This window comes from Carassius carassius, chromosome 40, assembly GCF_963082965.1.
Source record: "Carassius carassius chromosome 40, fCarCar2.1, whole genome shotgun sequence".
In the NCBI taxonomy this organism is placed as follows: domain Eukaryota; kingdom Metazoa; phylum Chordata; class Actinopteri; order Cypriniformes; family Cyprinidae; genus Carassius; species Carassius carassius.
The window spans coordinates 17131795-17155529 of record NC_081794.1 but is presented as its reverse complement, the minus strand read 5'-3'; the positions used below and the strand labels follow the sequence as shown (position 1 = coordinate 17155529).

Genomic DNA, 23735 nt, shown 5'->3' with positions numbered 1-23735 from the left:
ATCTTTATGACTAAAAGGACTAGGCTAGCTGCTTCCACTGTTAGAGAAAAAACAAGTGACTGTGCTGGCACTGCATGTTCGCTCACAGTTAAGCTTTGCTACCTTGACAATGCAGCCTGTTTATTACCATAATAAAATACAGTCAGTCAAACATATAAAAAAAAAAAAACACACTGCTGTGTTTAAATATGTAATAAAATCGGTGCTGTTAAGAGTTATCAACTTACCGCCATGATGTTATGCAAAACATTTTGATTTACGTGGATACTGGAACGCGAGTGAAGTAGGCCTAGGCTATAATAAACAATAATTTGGTATTCAAATAGGCCTACATCCCGAATACAGAAACATTTGATTTTGTGTCGAATGAAAGACCCAACGTTGGTTTTGGTTTCATTTGAACCTAAATGAATTTGTTTTGGCTTGTCACTTGTTGCTATAACTTCTTATGGTATTTTTTATTCTTGTTCTTAGGCTACTGTTAATTGAAAGGATTTATTGTGGAGTAAGGGGAACTAAAATAGCATAGCTATATTTACAGTGTTTATTACAATGTTTATAAACATTTCGAGTCGGCATTAGGCCTATTTCTGCATGAAATAATAAAATGTGATTTATTAATAGGCTACGCGACGTATATTTTTTTTTTATACGCATGGCATATTTTAAACATGCCGCAAAACTTTTAAAATATTTTGATAAATTATTGAAAAAAATAAATAAATGACTTTTTAAAATGTGTAACTGATTGTATTAATTGGTCAAAATTCTTAACGGTCAGTTAACAATTAACCGGTTAAAATGAACATCCCTACACCGAACACTCTAGTAAGAGCTTTGTCACGGTGACAAAAACAATAGAGCTAAATATTCATTATATTTCAACTAAACTGACACCCATAATAAATAAAATATACTAACCTTCCTGTAGCATTTCAGGGACATCAGCCTGAAAGCGTGGACCAACACGAATCTCCCCCTTGTCAGCCAATAGCGTCTTCTGTGTGGGGTCGTACACCAATGAATAAAAAAATGTGTCCTGAGAGATAAAGCGAATGCAGCAAACAAAAATGTACTTAAATTAGATATCTGTTCAACTTAAGATTCAAAACAGCATTTAAAGTAAAAAGTTGTGTACCTCTTTCTCCAGGTAGGAGAGCACAGCTTCTGTCTCGTTCAGGAGGGCCACACTGCACTTCCCTCTTTTTCCACAACCCCAAAAGAGAAAAAGATAATAAATGATTAAACACGCAGCCCTATGTGTTATGTTCTGCATCCAGCTGTCTCCAAAGATCCTCTAATCCACAGCACAGTAAAACGGTGGAGACACTAGGTGCAAGATTATAGAAGAACGTGTGAGTGTGTGATGGTGACATATGCAAAGATGAAAAGGTGAGAAAAGAGCAGATGGGTGAGGGGACTATAATAAAATTCAGGAAATTAAAGGAGAAAGGGCACAGACAGGAAACAGATAAGACGACAGACACAGACAATGAGAAAGCACTGAACAAAAACATTATACAGCTACTGAACTGAAGAGTGGAAAACTGATGCTAATCACTCTGTGCCTCTCCGAATGAGCATTTAACCATGAACACTGCCACGTCTACATCCAACCTGCACTGTTAGGGAAGCGACTTTGGAACTGGAGCTTGCCAAGATACTAATTTAAAGGGGCAGTGTCAGCAAACAGCACAAACAACTGTGTGAAAGTAAACAGACTAGCTTTATTTCCCTTTTATTTGAGCAGAATATCTCAGTAGAAATCACTACAACTTGCATGTTTACTGATGTTTTCAGCTCATCAGCACGTTTTCCATAATGTAGATAGTGTGCACATGGTTGCTGGGTCATGCAAGTAATACAGGTTTGCAAAAACATAAGGGTGATTAAAGTCCAGCCTAGGAGACAATATTTTAACATTAAAACATTTATATAATATCAGTTACTCAAATTCAGCTGGTGCATAAATCATAAGACTGATTTATTTGTATGTAGAATTTAAGTTGGCACATGAATTTTTCTTCTTTATTGGCGGAGAGCTAAAAAGAATAAAAAAAATTTAATCTAAATCCATCTTGACATGTGTCCAGTTCCACACAAAATACATTATCCCCTGTAAAGGCCGGCAAGCCTCCTACAATGACTGCTCAATATTTATGGATCACAGAAACCAAAAGAAGAAAATGAAACAAAGAAAGAAGAAAGGAAGTGACATTTCCTTTATTTGGAGGCCAATATCAATTTCAGTGAGCACAGCAGGCCTCTCCAAACCTCGGCACCACCACTAATGTTTCTCAGAGGCTTCCCTTTTATTAAAACCACTGCCACCTGGCTCCAGACTGCTAATGCATTTATACCTGAATCACAGCGGGTATTACAAAAGCCCTGGTGTGCCACCGGCCAGCTTAAGAATGGATGCAAGACTGTGACTATATAGGTGGCTATATGAGCGCTGTTATCTCACCTTAACTGCCCTCTGAAAATGTGAACTGAGGATAAAATGGCATGTTTTGGTCTATCAGATACTTAGAAACATATGGATGTGTGGGTTGGTTTACCTGATGTGTGTGGCAGGGAGGGATTCATACTGGCGGGAAAGGAAAAGCTCTCTGTGGCGGAGTTGATGTTTCTGTTTTTCACTGAGGTCGGGCTCTGAGGGGCTTTCCTTATCTTCTTCAAGGTCCTCTGTAGGCAGGGAATTAATCATTTGTCAAAGGCATACAGTATATAAATGAGAAATACACGCATTTACATTATGATAAACAATGCTTGCATTAGCGGCTGCATTAAAAGAGACCAACCAAATCAGCCAAATGCAAATATATTTGCATAAACAAAGCAAATGTTAAAGATGACAGCCTTCTTATTGTCATTTGGGGTTTACTGTGCTGTGTGTTGTACCCAACATAAATTATTATGGTGCAGTTTACTGCAAATTGTAGACTAGTACCATGACAATCATTATTATCAGTTTTTGGAAAGCTGTTGTATAAATAAAATAAATAAAAAACTGTGGAAAATATTCAAATTATATAACCTACTTAACTAATTACAACACCTGCACCTAATAGCTTTAAACAATATTAGGTAATACAACGGTTTTCAACTAGTATAATGTTAAATTTACTGACCCCAATCTTTTGAAAAGTTCTGTACGTTGCTTAATAAATAATTTTATGTCAATTAATTAATAGTTTAATTGTATGGCTGTTTACTGTTGCCAAAAAATGACACAAGAGTACATATATCGGCTGTTTTATAACAGTTTTGAACATGGCTCGACCAAATCAGATTTTAGAGCTAGAACTATCAGTTTTATAACAGTAATTGATTTTGATTAAAACACAATTGATTTTAGCAGTTGTCTGAAAACAGTGAGAGCTAGCCGGTGTTGACTGTTTGATTGCTTTAGCTTAAAAATACATCTAACCAAAAGTCCCCAAACGAAACTGCAAACCAATATTGTTCAGGTCGACATTGTTTACTTTTCTGGAAATGGTACTATTCAGTAATATGCAAGCATGTGATGACTACCACATTCTTTGCTACTACTTATCAAACCTAGTGGTGGTCTTAGACATCAAACCTACAGATTTATCTCACTTATCCTAGATAAAATACATCTGGTCATATTGTGACCAGTTCATCAAGACAAATTTGTTGAGGGCCACCGACACATTATGCCATCAGGAAGCCCTGCTGCTAAATTATGAGCATCTGGTTCTGGTACTCCAGTGATTACAGCTCCCCTGCTAACTTACACAGGCACCAGAAGACAGGCGCATATGCATATACGGTACATGAGCAATTTCAAATGACTTATCATTATCATGCTAATGACCACTCATGCATGCCACGTCACAAGCCGCCCTTGGTTTCCTAGTCAATACATTCACATTGCCATGGAAAACACAAGTTCACTCACTTGCGTGTTTGTCAGCCAGCTGGATGAGGCTCTGTGAGATGTCCCTTCTCCTGTAGAAACAGACCACCTTTGCCTCCACATTGCCACTTGCAGTCTGAAAGGAGCGACAAACAGGGTCACCTTGAGGGAACTTCAAACCTTATCTGGGGACAGTGAACCTAACACCTCTGTTAATCAATACTGAAAAAGCTTGAACCTGAGGTTGCAGTCTATTATGTTTAATCAGCAGTGCAGTGTTGAATTTATCAACACCTGCTGTGTCTGCACCCCTCTCGAGAGTAATCAGAGAAAAAAAAAAAAAAAACACCGGTAGACAAGGATAAAGGGACTATGTGACAATACACACCTAATATAGAAACACAATATTCAATTTGGTACTTATTAAGTTTATCTTGTGGAATTACTATTTATGGCTGTTAATCAATGGAAAATTCTAAATCAATTAGATAGGATATTAGGACTGGGCAGAATGACAATATGTATCATGGCAACAATATGAAATTGATAGAGATTGTGTTGTATATACAGTCATGGCCAAAGGTTTTGGCAGTGACAAATGTTGTGTTTTTCAAAGTTTGCTGCTTCGCTATCTGTAGATTATTTTCCCACATGTTTCTATGGTATACTGAAAAACAATAACCATATCATAAGGTGTAAAGGCTTTTATTGGCAAATATATATATATATATTTTTTTTTTTTTTTTTTTGAGTCAATATTTACAGTGTTGACCCTGATCTTAATAAACTCTGCAATTCACTCAGGCATGCTGGATATTAGCTTCTGGGCCAAATCCTGACTGATGGCGATCCATTCTTGCCTTTTAGTTCTTGGAGTTGATCACAAATTGTGGGCTTCTGCTTGTCCACTTGCCTTTTGAGGACTAACCACAGGTTTTCTATGGGATTGATATCCTGGGAGTTGCCTGGCCACTTATCCAAAATTTCAATGAAATGATCTTTGAGCCACTTCTTTATCACTAAAAGAAGTGGCCAGATACATTTATATTTAATATGTGCAGTGAAGACATTTCCATTGTCATTTCCATTTTATATCATTATGTTCAAGAAACCAGTCTGAGATGATTTGAGCTTGGTGACATGGTGCATTATCCTGTTGGAAGTAGCTATCAGATAGGTACACTGTAGTCATAAAGGGATGGACATGGTCGGCAACAATACTCGGGTAGGCTGTGGCATTTAAACAATGTTCAAAAGGGGTCCAAAGTGTGCCAAGAAAATATCCCCCACACCATTACACCACCAGAAGCAGCCTGAACCGTTGAGGACAAGGCATGGTGGAATTCATGCTTTCATGTTATTTACACCAAATTCTGACCCTACCATCTGAATGTCGCAGCAGAAATAGAGACTCATCAGACCAGGTAATCAGACCAGGCAACTCATCAGATGCTTTTCCAATCTTCCATTGTCCAATTTTGGTGAGAATTGCAGCCTCCGTTTCCTGTTCTCAGCTGATAGGAGCTGCACCCGGTGTGGTCTTCTGCTGCTGTAGCCCATCTGCTTCAGGGTCTGACGTGTTGTGCATTCAGAGATGGTATTCTGCATACCTTGGTTGTAACAAGTGGTTATTTGCGTTATTGTTGCCTTACTATCATCTCTAACCAGTCTGCCCATTCTCCTCTGACATCAACAAGGCATTTTCGTCCACACAACTGCCGCTCAATGGATATTTTTCTCTTTTTTGGACCAATCTCTGTAAACACTAGAGATGGTTGTGCATGAAAATCCCAGTAGATCAGCAGTTTTTGAAATACTCAGACCAGTCCGTCTGGCACAAACAACCATTCCATGTTCAAAGTCACTTAAATCCCCTTTCTTTCCCATTCTGATGCTCGGTTTGAACTTCAAGTCATCTTCACCACATCTAGATGCCTAAATGCACTGAGTTGCTGCTATGTGATCAGCTGATTAGCAATTTGTGTTACCAAACAATTGAACAGGTGTACCTAATAAAGTGGCCGGTATATACAACTCGAATTCCGGAAAAGTTGGGACGTTTTTTAAATTTTAATAAAATGAAAACTAAAAGACTTTCAAATCACATGAGCCAATATTTTATTCACAATAGAACATAGATAACATAGCAAATGTTTAAACTGAGAAAGTTTACAATTTCATGCACAAAATGAGCTCATTTTAATTTTGATTTCTGCTACAGGTCTCAAAATAGTTGGGACGGGGCATGTTTACCATGGTGTAGCATCTCCTTTTCTTTTCAAAACAGTTTGAAGACGTCTGGGCATTGAGGCTATGAGTTGCTGGAGTTTTGCTGTTGAAATTTGGTCCCATTCTTGCCTTATATAGATTTCCAGCTGCTGAAGAGTTCGTGGTCATCTTGGACGTATTTTTCGTTTAATGATGCGCCAAATGTTCTCTATAGGTGAAAGATCTGGACTGCAGGCAGGCCAGGTTAGCACCCAGACTCTTCTACGACGAAGCCATGCTGTTGTTATAGCTGCAGTATGTGGTTTTGCATTGTCCTGCTGAAATAAACAAGGCCTTCCCTGAAATAGACGTTGTTTGGAGGGAAGCATATATTGCTCTTAAACCTTTATATACCTTTCAGCATTCACAGAGCCTTCCAAAACATGCAAGCTGCCCATACCGTATGCACTTATACACCCCCATACCATCAGAGATGCTGGCTTTTGAACTGAATGCTGATAACATGCTGGAAGGTCTCCCTCCTCTTTAGCCCGGAGGACACGCCGTCCGTGATTTCCAACAAGAATGTCAAATTTGGACTCGTCTGACCATAAAACACTATTCCACTTTGAAATAGTCCATTTTAAATGAGCCTTGGCCCACAGGACACGACGGCGCTTCTGGACCATGTTCACATATGGCTTCCTTTTTGCATGATAGAGCTTTATTTGGCATCTGCTGATGGCACGGCGGATTGTGTTTACCAACAGTGGTTTCTGAAAGTATTCCTGGGCCCATTTAGTAATGTCATTGACACAATCATGCCGATGAGTGATGCAGTGTCGTCTGAGAGCCCGAAGACCACGGCATCCAATAAAGGTCTCCGGCCTTGTCCCTTACGCACAGAGATTTCTCCAGTTTCTCTGAATCTTTTGAAGATGTTATGCACTGTAGATGATGAGATTTGCAAAGCCTTTGCAATTTGACGTTGAGGAACATTGTTTTTAAAGTTTTCCACAATTTTTTTACGCAGTCTTTCACAGATTGGAGAGCCTCTGCCCATCTTTACTTCTGAGAGACTCTGCTTCTCTAAGACAAAGCTTTTATAGCTAATCATGTTACAGACCTGATATCAATTAACTTAATTAATCACTAGATGTTCTCCCAGCTGAATCTTTTCAAAACTGCTTGCTTTTTTAGCCATTTGTTGCCCCCGTGCCAACTTTTTTGAGACCTGTAGCAGGCATAAAATTTTAAATGAGCTAATTAAGTGGATAAAAGTGTAAAATTTATCAGTTTAAACATTTGCTACGTTATCTATGTTCTATTGTGAATAAAATATTGGCTCATGTGATTTGAAATTCCTTTAGTTTTCATTTTATTAAAATTTAAAAAACGTCCCAACTTTTCCGGAATTCGGGTTGTATATATATATATATATATATATATATATATACCATTATCATCAATTAAAATAAAATAACTCCTATAGAGAAATAAGATATACCCCAACAAGACATGCGTGTTACATTAATTAAATCTACTTTCAATTAAACACAAATCAATATTTGCTAGGGAAATCCCCATATGAAGATTATTTGACTGACAGCTCTGAACATAGCATAATACAATTCACGAGACATACAACATAGTCAGCATGTACATTTGGACTGCATTTACACATCTTTCCCATAAAAATGGCTTCAATTTATTTGATTCTACTTATTTTCTTTAAGTATGTAATCATTCAGTATCCAAAAAGGCTACTTTCTACAATTGTAAAGGACTATCAATTTCTAGAAGTGGTTGTGGGAGAAGGATCATGTAGACTGAATGCATCTCAATGGCCACAGGTTGATTGTTCAGATGCCAAGTTGAATAACAACCTGCTAGCAAACTGAATTTGGCGGACAACTGAATCCTCTCTTCTGACAAACATGTCACAAGATACATCACATCGCCAGAAGAATTGATCACTAACAGATGAGAATATTGTGCAGTGAAACATGCTGACAAAAATTATTTTGCATTGTGCATTTTGAATTATGCTAAACCTGGGTTGCTTAAAATCCCTTAGCATTTAATATTTCAAGAGCTGAATCTTGTTTTATCATTATACAAACATCTTACAAAAAACAAAAGATGTCAGCTTCACACCACAGCCTCCTTCTATAAGGGACCCCAGAATGCAGTCTGTTGTTTTGTGATCTCACACAGATACAGTTTCTCAGCAAACAAGTTTTGGAGATATGACAGACTGAAGGGATAAGTGCATAGAAATATAAGTAATTTGGCTTTGGGCGAGGTAGCTGAGCTTCTTGTGTCTGTGTCATGATGACAACGTTTTGTCAGCACCCTACCAGTACACCCAGTGTCCACCAAACCAGACTTCTCCCTCCCAGCCCTGGGGGAAATGTACCTTATTCAGTTCCTCTATTCGCCTGATCAGATAAGGGTTGCTTGAAGAATTCTCAAAGAAGACATAATCTGCAGAAGAAGATAAAAAAAACTCTGGATTATTTTATCATCAATATAAAAAGACACATTTTAGGGCTTGGTTGAGAGTTAAAAGTCTTAAAAGATTCACACAGTGCATCTCATTATCCTTAGTATATTAAAAATGTTCTATTACATATGCAATCTATCACCACAACACATTTCCTATATGTGGAAATTTTACCAAATACAGAACTGCTTATGATGTGAAATTTGATGTAGATACAGTTCAAAACAATACAGTCTACTGGGGCCAGATTTCACTGGTTACCATAGTTCATTAATTTATTATAGTGGGAAAATGAAAATTTTCATAATAAGAAAACCCTCAACAAAAAGGATTTTAGGTAAATGGTATCTCCTTCACAGACTGAAATAATGGGTATTAATTAAGTACTCATAAAGTGCAAGGTATTAAAGATAAAACTACCTTTTGAATCAATTAATACCTTAAATACTTATGTTTAGATAATGAAAAAAAATCCTTAAGCGTTTTATAACGCACTACTTGGTTTGGTTTATAAAAAAAAGTCTAGCTTCAGAATTAGGATGGACGGAGTCTAAATAATGAATTGTTTATGTCTGGTGTACATGTAGAAAACACTTTCTCTTAAGAAAGTTGAAAGCAAGATGAAGATTAGGAAAATGCAATTTCATGCTTGCAAACAAACGTATTCTCTTTTTGGCAATTCGACTCACATTCCGATACATGTATCCATGGCATAACCGAGCACACACAAGGAAAGGGTCACATTAAAACCGTGCAATGTACTAATTTGACACATTGACGCTCCATTCAAACATCAGTGAATAACAAAGTCTGCGCAAGCTGTAAAATCATTTTTATAAGCACTCCATTAACGGCGCCGTGAAACAATGTAAAATTCCGCGGCGTGTAGTCGGCTAATTGCACAAACAAACGACACGACGGTTTTATATTAAAACATGTTAAAAATTAGACGCATGACAACAAATACACTTCATAATAGTGCACATTCGCAATGTTTCAGCGTATAAGTGAGCTTTAGTTCACTGTGGTTTCTCATTGGAAAACCGAGTGAGGGGTTGCTATTAAATGCTAGCTCGGTTTGCTACCTTGCATGCCGATTGAGGACCCGTAACTAATGGATACGTGCCAAAAAATGAGACAAATGATCACAAAGAAAAGCATTGGCGTCAATAATCGGCATGGCTAGGTCGCAAGCACAACTCGCTCTTCTCATATAAGATCAAAGCCAAAAGAAGCGTGGTCTATATACGTGTTTCCGTGTGTTTTACATATAGTAATGATTATTTGTTTATGATGTGGCTAGCTAGCAACATAGCCTGCTTGCTAAAATGCTAGTGCGGCTATGATAGTTTAAGAGGCCTGACCCACATCAGAACCCAAAATATTCTCCATCCACGTTCTCGCTTTTCTTTTGCAAGGACACTGCACGTGTTAAAGAGTTTAAAAGTGAGCAGTCGGTTGCGGCAATTCGGTTGAAACTAGCCCCTGCCTCCCAAACAGGTCTTGCGGTGGTGCCTGTGTTTTGACTTGCGTTAATTCAGAATATAGATGGACATACCTCCGACCCGGTACATGTTGGCCGCCATTTCTGCCCTCCCGGAGTGTTAAAAAAAAAACCATAAACTAAAATAAAAACAAAATAAATTTGTGAATCAAAACGACATCTACGTCCTGTGACCCGTTAGAAAGCAATCTAATTTAAGATGTTTTAAATATGGCGGTGGACCTCTGTAAGAATAGGAGATTTTTTTTTTGCAGCCCCCCTCCCGAGATTCACAGTACAATACAGTAACTCACTCACGCGCTAGAAAAAAGCTCGAGCGCAGCGGCTTCCTGATGATGAGAGAGGAGGAGAGAAAAGAGGGAGGAGTGTGAATCAAGTCTACAGACTGCACTCTCTACTTGACACTTATGCGCGTTTTAGCTTCAGATTTAACTTTGTTAATGTATGCATTTTAATATTTAAGTAATATTTAAATAGAATAAATATTATAAATATTATTAAATAGAATAAATATAAATAATAAATATTTAATAGAGTTTTACTCTTATAATCTTATAATCTTGATGCAAAAGACAAAATCCCCCAAAAAAAGGATAGGATAGGATAGGCCTAATAAATTATTCGATTCAGGATGAGCTCTTCGAATCATTCAGACTGAATCACGAACCGATTCAGACTTGATAACCTGTTGGAATTATTCAGATCAAGATTGTTTTTAATTCAGACCAGGCCAGCTGATTGAAAACACAATACTCACGACTTTATTGCTGAAAACTACACAGAGAAAATCATAAAAGGCTATAAAATAGTTTAGCTACTTGAATGCTAGCCTCCAATAAATGTAAACTAATCGCTAGAACAACACTGCTAGCCTGGATCAATGTCTAATTTGAGTTTAGGATGTGGGTAGACAACCAGTAGGAAAAAACGTCCAATATTGATTTCAATATTGCACATTTAATTCGTGACGTCCTCCAGTTCAACTCATCTGCCAAAAAGAGAGACGTGAAATCCAGCGAGTTCACTTGTTAATCCCAGGCATGCGTCATAAAAAAACTGGTTTTGCGTTTGGGAACGCCCGTTCTTCTGGAGCGCACACTCGAGCGCAATAGGCTTGTCGATCTGTGACATCACTATATGAAGCAACCCACTGAAGGCTGGAGTTTAGATGATGCACAAAGCAAGAAGTCACTTTTCCACGGCTCTCATAACTGACACGCGCTCAATCTAGAAAGCAAAATCCTTTGAAAATCTGACATACAGAGTTTGGAGCTGTTTTCTTCTTCTTCTCGTGCTTACAGAAACATACTGGATTTTAACTATGACTATCATTAAGCCATATTGTGCGTCGTTTCTCTCTTTTCAACTCGAATCGGTGATGCAAATCTGATCCAAAATGAAGTTTGGGAAGAATATATGCATCCTAAACGTTGGTGGCACCAAATATGCTTTCACTAGAGAAGTTATAAAGGATTTTCCCCTCCGAAGAGTTAGCAGACTCCACAGCTGTTCCTCTGAAAAAGAGGTCTTGGAGGTATGTGATGATTATGACCGAGAGAGGAACGAGTTTTTCTTCGACAGGCACTCCGAGGCTTTTGTCTTTATTATGCTTTACGTGCGATCTGGAAAGCTCAGGTTCGTCCCGCAGATGTGCGAGCTTTCCTTTTACAACGAGATGATCTACTGGGGTTTGGAGAGCTCACATTTGGAGTTTTGCTGCCAGCGACGATTGGAGGATAGGATGTCCGAAACTTACACGTACTTTTCAGAGGAGGACATCAAGGCTGAGGTGGAGTCCAGAGGAGAGGAGGATCAGGTCACCAGGTTCTCCTCCGAGAGAGGGAACGCGCGGTGGCTGGAGAGGATGCGGAGGACTTTTGAGGAACCAGCTTCCTCTGTCGCCGCGCAGATCCTGGCTTCAGTGTCAGTGGTTTTTGTTATTATGTCTATGGTCATCCTCTGCGCGAGTACTCTACCGGACTGGGATACAGCAAAAAACAACACAGTGGAAGAACACAGGTACATGCACGAATTCAACTTCTGTGGTATGTGGTATAAATGCAAAATTAGCTGCATCTCTCACAGGACAGCTCAGCTTTATGAGCATGCATACCCTCCATAGCTCCATATATAATAGAAAGAATCACGCTCTTCTCCATATCTCAGAATGAGAATGTTGTGATGGTACAGGTTTATCCCCTGACCTTATCTGTCTGTATAATTCATTGCTTTGCAAGATCCATTCAGACGATCTTTTCTCAAAGAAAACTGAAATTGAAGTTCAACTGAGGTCTTAATAAGTGTATTACACTGCACTGACACAATTTCTGTGTTTAGCCAAAATTAGATACATGCTTATATGTATTGGACTCCCAAAACATTTATAATGCAAGGATATCTCATCAGCATCAAGACTGTGAACAGAAATAATGAAATAGAATAGAACAGAATTGAATAGAACAAGATAATTTAAATCTGCAATGGTATTAATACACCCGTCACTTCTTACATACATACATTTCAGCAATGATAATGCAAGCTGAAGCCTGCAAATAATGTTTTTGTTTTCTATCTGACGTAATTCGTTTGGCCAGTAGACGTCGCTAAAATAATTTAACGTCAGCAAGAGTAGGGGAGACCCGGGAGTGTCGTAACACATTTCGTTTCAACGTCTGCAACTGTAAGAGGTTTTTGCGCAGTGTGTCTTAACATTTGATGCAATATTCCATCCATTCCGTCAAAGTAAAATAGATACAAAAGTCTACTACATACTCTCATCTGTGCAAATTAATATTGTAACGTAAAGAGTGTTGACGTTACAATCTTCCTCACTGCAGAAATGTTTTTAATGCAATGGATATTTTATATTTGGTAATGCACATATTAACTTGTTTAAAATAATTATGTGAAATATCTGTGAAAACAGGCGTGAGTCATTTGCGCAATTTAAATAGTAGCCATATATTCTGTGTAGCCTAATCTTTGTGGGTGAAAAATAGCGTTACAACCCCTTTCATCTCTTCGGACAAGATTTATTTATTCATTTTTTTATGAAAATCTTGTGTGGATATATATCAAATTAAAAAACAACCTACTGAGGATACACATTGTGACATTTCACATTCATTAACATAATCGCAAATCAAACTATAATCCAGATGAAAATAATTTAATTACCTCAAAATAGTTTTCTGCCCTTTTGGCACATTATATTTTTACAAACATACTCAAAACTTCTTCTGTTACCTCAGGAGGTTGATGATTTCACCCCTGTAGCCTAACTAGTTAAAGTGATGTTGTTATGACACTCTTTTCTTCCCACAACTCTCACCAGTCTCCCCTGCATTTAAACCTGTTAAGAAATTATTACAGTGAGATTTCCATATTTAATGCAGGCATTTTATCGACATCCAAAGCAATCGTGTCATCTTCCTGGTGCTCTCCATAAGAGATTAAAAATTCCAGTCATGTTTTCATGTTCTCTGTTCTGAGTCACATTGTCATTTTGGGTATTCCCTTGTCCCCATCTCTCTCTGTCTGGAAGTATTTGTGAGTAGGTTTTTCTTTATGTATCCAGTGCAGTCTTGATTCCATTTCCCACAGTGGCCACTGTTTGTCTCAGGGTTCAGGTATGTGTTTTCATATGTGTATGATGAGCTGGTAAGAGATGGAAATAAACACAGTGAGGTTTTTCATGCATGCAGTCTTATATTCCACAAATGGATCTCATTCCCTTGTTTTGTATTCATCTTTAAATGTCTATTCATTCGTTGCCTGTACAGGTCCAGATGTTTAAATGTATAGTTTTTATGTTCATCATGCTTTCTGAGGATGATTATAGCATATATGCATTCGTTGTTAACCCAGCATTCGTGGGCACATGTACAAATATTATCACATTTTCACTTAACAGTAATTCTTGGCCTATTTGCATGCCTTCCTGCCGAAACAGCTGTCCTCAATGTAATTCTAAATCTGTCTTTCAGAATGAAAGAGCAAATTTCAGAGGAAAATCTTTTGTAGATGCAGCTTTTCAAAACAATGATTTCTTAGTTCAAATATTGTATTGAATATGCACTCGATTATATGAATAAAAAATCTATTATAATGGGGGTTTCTTTTGCACCAGAAGTTGAAGGACTAATGAGCAAGTGTATCTTCCTGCCTTTTAGCTTCCATATACGCTGATACTTCACTGGCAACAACACACTGGAGCTGTTTACACAATCTGAATGAGAGGACATTTCCCATATAAAGCACATTAACTGCATGGCTGCATGGAATCTGATCTAAATACTTTGCATGACTTGTTTACTTACAATAACAAAACTTAAACATCATTTTTCCATAAAACGGAAGGCTACTTAGCACCATTTTTTAATGGTTATTATTATTTTTTTATATTCATATTCACTGGTAATATTCATGGACATGTTTTGTAGAGGAATATTCTGATTTTAATAGAAGTTTAGCTGAACTGACAGCACTTGTGACAATGTTGATTACCCCCCCCCCCCCCCCCCCCCAAAAAAAAAGTTGATTTATAAATTGTACAATTGGATATAACTTCACACTTTTGAAAGGTTAATAAGAGAAATGCTTAATGTTTATGTTTTTGAAACAGCAAGTATTTAGATGTTAATGGATTAGTCTCATTTACTCATTTGTAAATAATAATAATAATAATGTAATTTTTTTACATGGCATGGCAAATTAAACAGACTACAGAAGTTTGGAATAATTAAGATTTTAAATGAATTAAAAAAAAAAAATCTGATCTCATTAAGACTGCATTTATTTGATCAGAATACAGTAAAATCATTAAAATTGTGAGATATTATTACAATTAAAAAACTGTTTTCTATTTCATCATATTTTAAAATGTCAACATCAACATAATGCCACAAATACTGTCAGTTGAGCTTAACTTGTACATGCACCCAGAAATGGTAATTGTGATCATATCTCTCTTATACCCACTAACTCTCTCTTTTTAATTTTCTTTCCATGTCTTTTTCTCTCTGTTCTCCCCATCTCTCACAGGATCATCGAGGCAGTATGCATTGGTTGGTTCACTGCCGAATGCATAGTGCGCTTCATTGTCTCACGGGACAAATGTGAGTTTGTGTGCCGCCCCCTTAACATTATTGACCTCCTGGCGATCACTCCTTACTACGTGTCTGTCGCTGTGACAGCGTTAACAGGGGAAAACCCTCAACTACAGCGTGCAGGAGTCACCCTGCGTGTACTACGAATGATGCGCATCTTTTGGCTAATCAAGCTGGCGCGTCACTTCCTCGGGCTGCAGACGCTCGGGCTGACGCTGCGCAGGTGCTACCGTGAGATGGTTATGCTGCTGGTGTTTGTCTTTGTCGCAATGGCGATATTCAGCGCCTTGGCACAGCTATTGGAGCACGGCCTTGACCTGGAGACTAGCAATGAGGACTACGCCAGCATCCCGGCAGCCTGCTGGTGGGTTATTATCTCCATGACGACTGTCGGCTATGGAGACATGTACCCCATCACCATCCCGGGACGCGTGCTGGGTGGCGTGTGCGTTGTGAGTGGCATTGTGCTGCTGGCTCTGCCCATTACCTTTATCTACCACAGTTTTGTGCAGTGCTACCATGAACTCAAATTCCGCTCAGCACGCTGCGTGCGAAGTCTCTCTTCTGAGTTTCTCAACTAACTGTAGCATAGATCGTCCTGAGAACCTGCTGGTCTTCAGCGTAGTAAAATCACCTGCTCTTCTGTGCCTTTATACTGAAACAAGATCTGAAATATAGCGAAGGAACGCGCTGCTTCTAATGTGGAAAAATCAGCATTTAGACTCTCTTTGCGAACCTGTTATATCCAAATAATAACACAAGTACCTCTGTACTCAAGGACACATTCTGGAATCCGTTGATTTTGGACAGTACAGGCATCTGGAGCAATTTCTGAATTACAGAATAAGGCAAAAGAGACAAATTCCCAACTCAAAGCTGGAAAATGCACAATAAAGCATTACAATCCAAAGGAAATACATTAGCCAATGTTTGTGTTGTAAACCCCTTCCTGTGTGAACGAACAAAACCGATCCAACAGCATTTCCCTTGTATGAAATGGACAACTGTGGCATTTGACGACTACAGATGGCCAGGCTGCTTGGAACAGGCATCTGGCGGGACCTTGTGTCCTGACAGTGCTCCAGCCTAGAAGGAGCTTACACAAATTCTCATGTTTCCATGGAGAGGTCCCTCCGACTTGTTAAATCATTAATTCAGCTCCCAGTAAAGTGGTAATGCAAGGGGAACTAAGGTGAAAGGTTTTAGACTGGCCAAATAGCACTAATATTGTGAAAAGGCCTGCTCACACTAAGGATGGTAACTGTAATGATAACAATAAAGATAAGTCCTCCTGCAGTCACAAATTTTTAATAGCAAAATTATATTTTTTTCCCCATTAAAATATATTTAATCTTAAAATGGCTTGAATATAACTTTGAACTCATTTAGTGTATTTGACCCTGGACCACAAAACCAGTCATAAGGGTCAATATTTCGAGATTTCCATTGATGTATGGTTTGTTAGGATAGCACAATATTTGGCCAAGATACAACTATTTGAAAATCATGAATCTGAGGGTGCAAAAATATTGAGAAAATCGCCTTTAAAATCGTCCAAATGAAGTCCATAGCAATGCATATTACTTTTGGCATAAAATAAAAATGTATATATAATTTTGACCCATACAATGTATTTTTGGCTATTGCTACAAATATACTACTACTTGTGCTTTTGTGGTCCAGGGTCACATATGCAAATAAGCCCCAGCACCCATTTAATCACATGAGCTCAGGCTACTTGCTTCACTTCCAATCAGTTAACTGAAGTAGTAAACGCTACACAATGCCAAGTGACAGAACTGTGTGGATGCTAATATCGTTATAGTTATCTTTATAGTTACAGTTCTTGGTTTGAACGGGCCTAAACACTTATTGTTTTGACATCACAGTCACTTTGGAATGTGCCATTTTAAATAAAGTTAAAGGTCTTACTCATAGATTGATATTACATTACTAAGTCACAAAAAACAAACATCAGCTGTTCATCCAGACAGCAACAAATCTGCAACCTGTCCATACACGACTGTGTGAATCAAGAGGTGTTAACTAAATTGATTCGCAAACACCTCACCCACACGCTCACCAGTAGGAGGGCTGTCACTCGCTTCCTTCTTCCTCTTTGAATACAAGCACAAAATCAAACCTCTTTTCCTCATTCAAAGAACTTTCAGAATTTATGTGTCTCTTGGAATAAAAAGATGGATTTTGGATTGTATTTAGTGAGATATGTTGCATATGATATGATTCATTAGGGGACATACAGTAAATTTTATAATCGTATTTAATGATATAGAAGCATCAAGAACACTTTGAAAATATATAGATTTAAGGTTATAAATCTACAGATTATTTGGCTAAATTGATGACAATGACAAAATCAAGATAGAGTGCATTGTTTAATTCCGGTTATCCTCTAATGACATAATTTGTCTTTAGTCTAAATTGTCATGTCAGAGTAGGGATCATATTTGGATAATTGAAAAAACATTGCTTGGGTAATGTCACACCACACAATGCATATTTTTGCATCTTTAAGGAGATGTATGCCTTTATATCTGTATAATATTTTTTGTAGCTATGTATTTGTGGCTATTTTGGAAGGGTCGTAATGATGCGAATGAAATCTCATGTAGCTCTATTCTGTAACTGAAAATGTTTTCTGATTGGTTAAGACAAGGTTATTTATGTGTATGAAGAAAATAAAGAAATGTTTATGGATTCAAGTCTTATTCTTTCTCGAATTATAATACAAAGGAATGTGGCACAAATATAATCTGAAATAGGCTATATAAAGCCTTATGAATGTTTTAAAATAGTGATGACTGGTTCTAAGTGTCAGCGTTTACTCACAAGGTGCCTTTATTTTTTAAACTTAAAAATTATTACACATTTCCACCATTACTGCCCAGGAGAAAAGATACACTTCACTGAACACACGATGACCTTTTTGTGACAACAGCGGGCATGATATCAGTTAGACAATGGAAATCTGCCATTGAACTCTCTCTGTTCTTAGGATATTCTTTCTCAGCTCAGGAATATACATTTGGGGGCAAGTTATCATTGGTTTTATCTGTCATAATTGTATACAGTATATTAATTTGAATTTCTGCTGTTCTAAACAACACATTGATATTTATGTATGATAACGTTTTTGATGTTTCACGACTTGTTTTGTATTTCATAACTGACCAAAACACACCATAAAAAATATTAACTGAAGCAAAAGGTGTGGCAACTATAGCTTGGGTCTCTCTCTCTCTCTCTCTCTCTCTTATAAAGAAAGCTAGAAATATTTGAATGACAATGACTATAAACTTAAATATTTGAAATATGTAAATAACAGATTTCTGGACAAGCTCAAAAATATTAGTATACACTTATAAATAATGCACGGCCAAAATGATCACAGTTGCGCTATATATATATATATATATACACACACACACACACACACACACACACACACACACAACGTGTAATAATCTATAGCTTTTTAAATATATATATTTCTTTTTATATTTTACACGTCTTTAACATATTGCACAATGTTTGCTTTATAACCGGTTTGTTTTTAGTGACATCATATTCCAGCGACAAATTCTTACACGAGGAAAAAGCCGGTTGAGTTCCGACTTCCCGACGGTCACAGTCCCACCTCGTCGGTTACCGTTTATTAACAAAATGTATTATAAATTTAGTGGATTTACACAAAGACTGACGGGAGTCGTGTCATCCTCCGCCTACAGTCCGCAGGTAAGTTATGTGCGCGCGATTCCGTTTCTAAAACGCTAATTCAGTGACCTTGATCTGCCGCATGCTTTATGTGACCCATGGAGAGGTTTTAAACCGTCGTTCGATATATAATATATGCTTGTCTATCACTAGTTTAACTGATATGATTATGCAGGCTAATTATTGGGCGGTTAATAATCAAAAGCAGAGCGCTAACTGTCCACACCAAAATCTCTATTTAGTGGATACAGTTACTTAGTTAAGCTTCATTTAATTATAGATGTGCATGATTGTTCATAGAACCATTGTTTAAACAGTTCATCACTAAGTTTTAGTACTTCTAAATTCAGCATTGGTTGTACAATCCTAAACCGATTTCACAACAAACGCTAATTGTTAGGGAAAATAGGCGATCAATCAGTGGTTGTTAACAAGGGGGGCAGAGCGACCTATGGGGACCTCAGCAAACTCCAACAGTCCTCAAGGTGATTTAAAATGCTTTTAATTAAAATGTTAATTATTAGTTAATTAAAATAGTGTGATTTCTAAACCTGGAAGAGTCATGTAAATTGATAAAATATTAAAACCACGTGTATCATGATTATTTATTTTCTAGCTCTAATATGCCTGGTAGAAATTGTGGATAAAAATATTTTACACAAATACTGATATTTAATATTTTTGTGCTCAGTAGGGGATCATTGGGTCAAAAAGGTTGAAAACCACTGTGGTAGACGGTGCTTTGAGTAAAAACATTATGTAGTCAGAGTGAACAAAAATAAATATCAGGTTTACTTGCTTGTAAACTTTCTTCAGGGCTTGAGGGCAAATATACCGTCTGAATCCCCTAGCATGATCTTTGCCACCCCAACTAAACTGGTGTCTGAGTCAAATGCTGCAGTGGAGTATATGGGTGCCAACAAGGTTCCAGATCTCCAGAGGATATTTCAGGTATGTAAAGGTGCTGGTCATATAATTAGAATATCCTCAAAAAATCTATTTCACCAATTCAATTCAAAAAGTGAAACTTGTATATTATATTAATTCATTACACACAGACTGATATATTTAAAATGTTTATTTCTTTTAATTTTGATGATTATAGCTGACATTTAAGGAAAATTCCCAAATCAGTGTCTCAGAAAATTAGGATATTGTGAAAAGGTTCTATATTGAAGACACCTGGTGCCACACTCTAATCAGCTAATTAACTCAACTGCAAAGGCCTTTAAATGGTCTCTCAGTCTAGTTCTGTAGGCTACACAATCATGGGGAAGACCGCTGACTTGACAGTTGTCAAAAAGACGACCATTGACACCTTGCACAATGAGGGCAAGACACAAAAGGTCATTGCAAAAGAGGCTGGCTGTTCACAGAGCTCTGTGTCCAAGCACATTAATAGAGAGGCAAAGGGAAGGAAAAGATGTGGTAGAAAAAAAAAAAAAAAAAGAGTACAAGCAATAGGGATAACCGCACCTTGGAGAGGATTGTGAAACAAAACCTATTCAAAAATGTGGGGGAGATTCACAAAGAGTGGACTGCTGTGATGGCTTGGGGTGCCATGTCATCTGCTGGTGTTGGTCCACTGTGTTTTCTGAGGTCCAGGGTCAACGCAGCCGTATACCAGGATGTATACGTATACCAGCACTTCATACTTCCTGCTGCTGACCAACTTAATGGAGATGCAGATTTCATTTTCCAACAGGACTTGGCACCTGCACACAGTGCCAAAGCTACCAGTACCTGGTTTAAGGACCATGGTATCCCTGTTCTTAATTGGCCAGCAAACTTGCCTGACCTTAACCCCATAGAAAATCTATGGGGTATTGTGAAGAGGAAGATGCAATATGCTAGACCCAACAGTGCAGAAGAGCTGAAGGCCACTATCAGAGCAACCTAGGCTCTCATATCACCTGAGCAGTGCCACAGACTGATTGACTCCATGCCACGTTGCAGGAATTCAGGCAAAAGGAGCCCCAACTAAGTATTGAGTGCTGTACATGCTCATACTTTTTATGTTCGTACTTTTCAGTCGGCCAAGATTTCTAAAAAATCCTTTCTTTGTATTGGTCTTAAGTAATATTCAAATTTTCTGAGATAGCTGAATTTGGGTTTTCCTTAATTGTCCGTTATAATCATCAAAATTAAAAGAAATAAACATTTGTAAAATATCAGTCTGTGTTTAATGAATGAATATAATATACAAGTTTCACTTTTTGAATGGAATTTGTGAAATCAACTTTTTGGTGATATTCTAATTATATGACCAGCACCTGTATATGATGTGTTAAGCTAAGTAGCTGAGTTAAAGGGATATAAATAAAATTGTCATTGTTTACTCATCCTTACATGCTCATTCCAAACCTATATGACTTATTTTCTTCTATTGTAAATAAAAGAAGAGACTTTGTAGAATGTTAGTAACCAAACAGTTTCAGTTACTTTTGTTGTGTAGATTAAAAATACAAGGGAAGTAAAGTGTAGGTTATTTTTGGTTTCCAACATTCTTCAGAATATAATCTTTTGTGTTGTGCAGAAGAAAATAAGTCATGCAACATTTGAAATGTCATGAGGGTGAGTAAATAATGACATAATTTTCGATTTTGGGTAAACTAATGAATTGTAATAAACGATGAAGATGAAGCATACATTACAACTCTTCCCTCACTTTTCTCCTCAATTTTCCCCCAACCTTTTCATTTTCCACCCAGGCCTCTGAAGAGATTCCTGTTCATCTGAAACGAGGTGTTTCAGACAGACTCTTGTACAGGACCACCATGGCACTGACAGTCTGGGGAGCTCTCTACTGTCTCGTAGCTCTATATATAGCAGCTCACCCCAAAAACAAATTAACTGTACCCAGCCTTTGTTCATCAACTCACATCATCAGCATTCAAATAACATTTGCAATGTGTAACTTTGTTGTATTTATTATGAACATTACCCTGAACAGGTACTCTGTCCTGCACAAAGCTTATACTGAACAATGCCATTTTACTTGTGTGTTCTGTATCAGATCTGGGATGTTGTTAGTTGTGTTAATTAGAACAGTGGTTCTCAATTTGAGTACTTCCAAAGCCCCAAAAGTCAGTATTCCTAGTTATTTAGTTTTTCATCCAGAACATACTCTTAAAAATATAGGTTTCAACTGGAGGGTTTTCGCAACAATACCATAGAAAAGCCATTTTTGGTTCCACAAAGAACATTTAAGTGAACAGGTCTTAAATAATGTTTTTTCTTTGTGTAAAGAACATTGTTTTACTTAAAAAAAAAAAACTTAAGTGCAATGTAAAGTTTCCATGAATGTTAAGTTTCTTCACAGAGAACCACTGATGATGCTAAATAACTTTTATTTTTTTAAGAGCGTAATAAATATGATGGTCTCTCTATATATAACATTAATAATTTAGCTAAACTCTCTTACCCCCATTTATACTTCATCAGCACAGGATGGTTTAAACCAGATGTGTGATGGCTGAGAGATAGTGATAATCATGTTTTGGTAATGATTGACAAATGTTGTGACGCTGAGAAGAGGATAAGAAAGGAAAATAGGGTGAGATCTCTCACTTTTCAATAGTGTTGATTGGAGTGTTGGTTACACACTCGGGCATGTTAAGTGTGCCTCTGGGAAGCCAGACTACGAGAAATCTATATGAAAGGCTTTAACACTAGAGGATGTGTAGAATATTCTGGAAATGTGGAACCATATTGAAGAGAAGTGCAGTGTGCACACTTATGCCACTGAATGCAATATTACCATACTTTAAGGTAATTTCACAGTTTTGGAAACATGTAATGTAAGTACATGAAATGCTGCTGTGCCTCTCATGCACCATTTGCCCAAGGAATGCGTTTTTTTTTTTTTTTTTTAAATAGACATTAATTTCATTAATGTTTTGGCCATCTGAGATGTACATATTTAATTTAAAAGAACCAAATTAAAGACCTTTGACCCATGACCTTTTGACATCTGTCCTTCTTAAAGGGGGCCTTTTATGCACAAATGATTTTTATAAGGTGTTTGAACGCAGTGTGTGAAAACAACCAGATAAAAATCCACCTACTCATTTTTTTAAATCCCAATAAATCATAAAGTCTCTCTCAGAACAAGAGATTCCAGATTTTTCCCCATAGGTATGTATAGCTAGATGCCCTATTCACGGCATAAGCCGCCACCATATTGCAATGTCTTTGAACATTCAAAAGCAAGTTGCCAGTGCATATGCACATGACGTGTGAATATTTATATCTTCAGTGGACTGATGGATGATGCTTTGGCTAAACTAACACAATACAACAAGACGAAGCCATTAGCTAACAAGGCATTAAAAAGGTACTTTAGTTTAAAAACCTGTAATATTGATTGTATTATTAATAAACAAACCACAAATCATCACATTCTTACGTGTTATCCATTTTTATTTGATTTTTTCAGGAATTAAAATTTAGACAGTTTTTACAACCAAAAGCTGCACAATGTTGTTGCATTTTGAAACTCATTGATGGTTATTGTGAGTGATGACATAGACCATTCCAAAATGGCGGACACGTTAATGTATCTGGAGCATAGACAGTAAAAGAAATGGACACAGCGACCCCATTGGATTCAACTGAGACAAGTGAAGTCAATTAGAAGCACGCACTTCCTGGGGTCGGGCATACTGTGCAGAATCAAACTGAGCTTGTTATCGTAGATGTCACGTGAGCAACCTGTAAGTCTTCTAATCGCTGTGCCAAGAGAAATCTGAATCACCGACCGAATCTTCCAGAGAAGGTGAGCGTGAA

General features: G+C 37.4%; 3 protein-coding genes across 10 annotated transcripts in view; 2 read left to right on the top strand and 1 right to left on the bottom strand.

Moving 5' to 3' along the window:
- LOC132122247 (metastasis-associated protein MTA3-like) overlaps window positions 1-10422 on the bottom strand; it is a 40514-nt gene extending 30092 nt beyond the window's left edge. For 4 of the 6 annotated variants that reach the window (XM_059532279.1, XM_059532280.1, XM_059532282.1 and 1 more), the window contains exons 1-6: window positions 9686-9709; window positions 8514-8581; window positions 3929-4022; window positions 2562-2688; window positions 1139-1202; window positions 922-1039 (exon numbers count right to left, since the gene is read on the bottom strand). In XM_059532279.1, the coding sequence (XP_059388262.1) occupies window positions 922-1039; window positions 1139-1202; window positions 2562-2688; window positions 3929-4022; window positions 8514-8581; window positions 9686-9692 (478 nt within the window). In that variant the 5' untranslated portion in view covers window positions 9693-9709. Of the gene's footprint in view, window positions 1-921; window positions 1040-1138; window positions 1203-2561; window positions 2689-3928; window positions 4023-8513; window positions 8582-9685; window positions 9710-10158 lie in introns of those variants that run through there. The other 2 variants (XM_059532281.1, XM_059532284.1) reach the window with 1 other exon arrangement.
- An 838-nt stretch (window positions 10423-11260) lies between these two features.
- On the top strand, window positions 11261-17935 carry LOC132122246 (potassium voltage-gated channel subfamily G member 3-like). 3 transcript variants are annotated; one of them, XM_059532276.1, is made up of 3 exons: window positions 11261-12123; window positions 15148-15221; window positions 15300-17935. In XM_059532276.1, exons 1-3 carry the CDS (start codon window positions 11501-11503, stop codon window positions 15791-15793), a joined length of 1191 nt encoding a protein of 396 aa, XP_059388259.1. In that variant the 5' UTR covers window positions 11261-11500; the 3' UTR covers window positions 15794-17935. The 3 variants fall into 3 exon arrangements, with proteins under 3 accessions (XP_059388259.1, XP_059388258.1, XP_059388261.1); XM_059532275.1 differs by having other exon boundaries at window positions 15148-17935; XM_059532278.1 differs by having other exon boundaries at window positions 11261-12156; window positions 15148-17935.
- Window positions 17936-18808: 873 nt separating this feature from the next.
- On the top strand, window positions 18809-22909 carry LOC132122245 (cytochrome c oxidase subunit 7A-related protein, mitochondrial-like). Its single transcript, XM_059532274.1, has 3 exons — window positions 18809-18968; window positions 19764-19898; window positions 21659-22909. The coding sequence occupies exons 1-3, from the start codon at window positions 18897-18899 to the stop codon at window positions 22121-22123; spliced, it is 672 nt and encodes a 223-aa protein (XP_059388257.1). The 5' UTR covers window positions 18809-18896; the 3' UTR covers window positions 22124-22909.
- The last annotated feature ends 826 nt before the right edge of the window (window positions 22910-23735 follow it).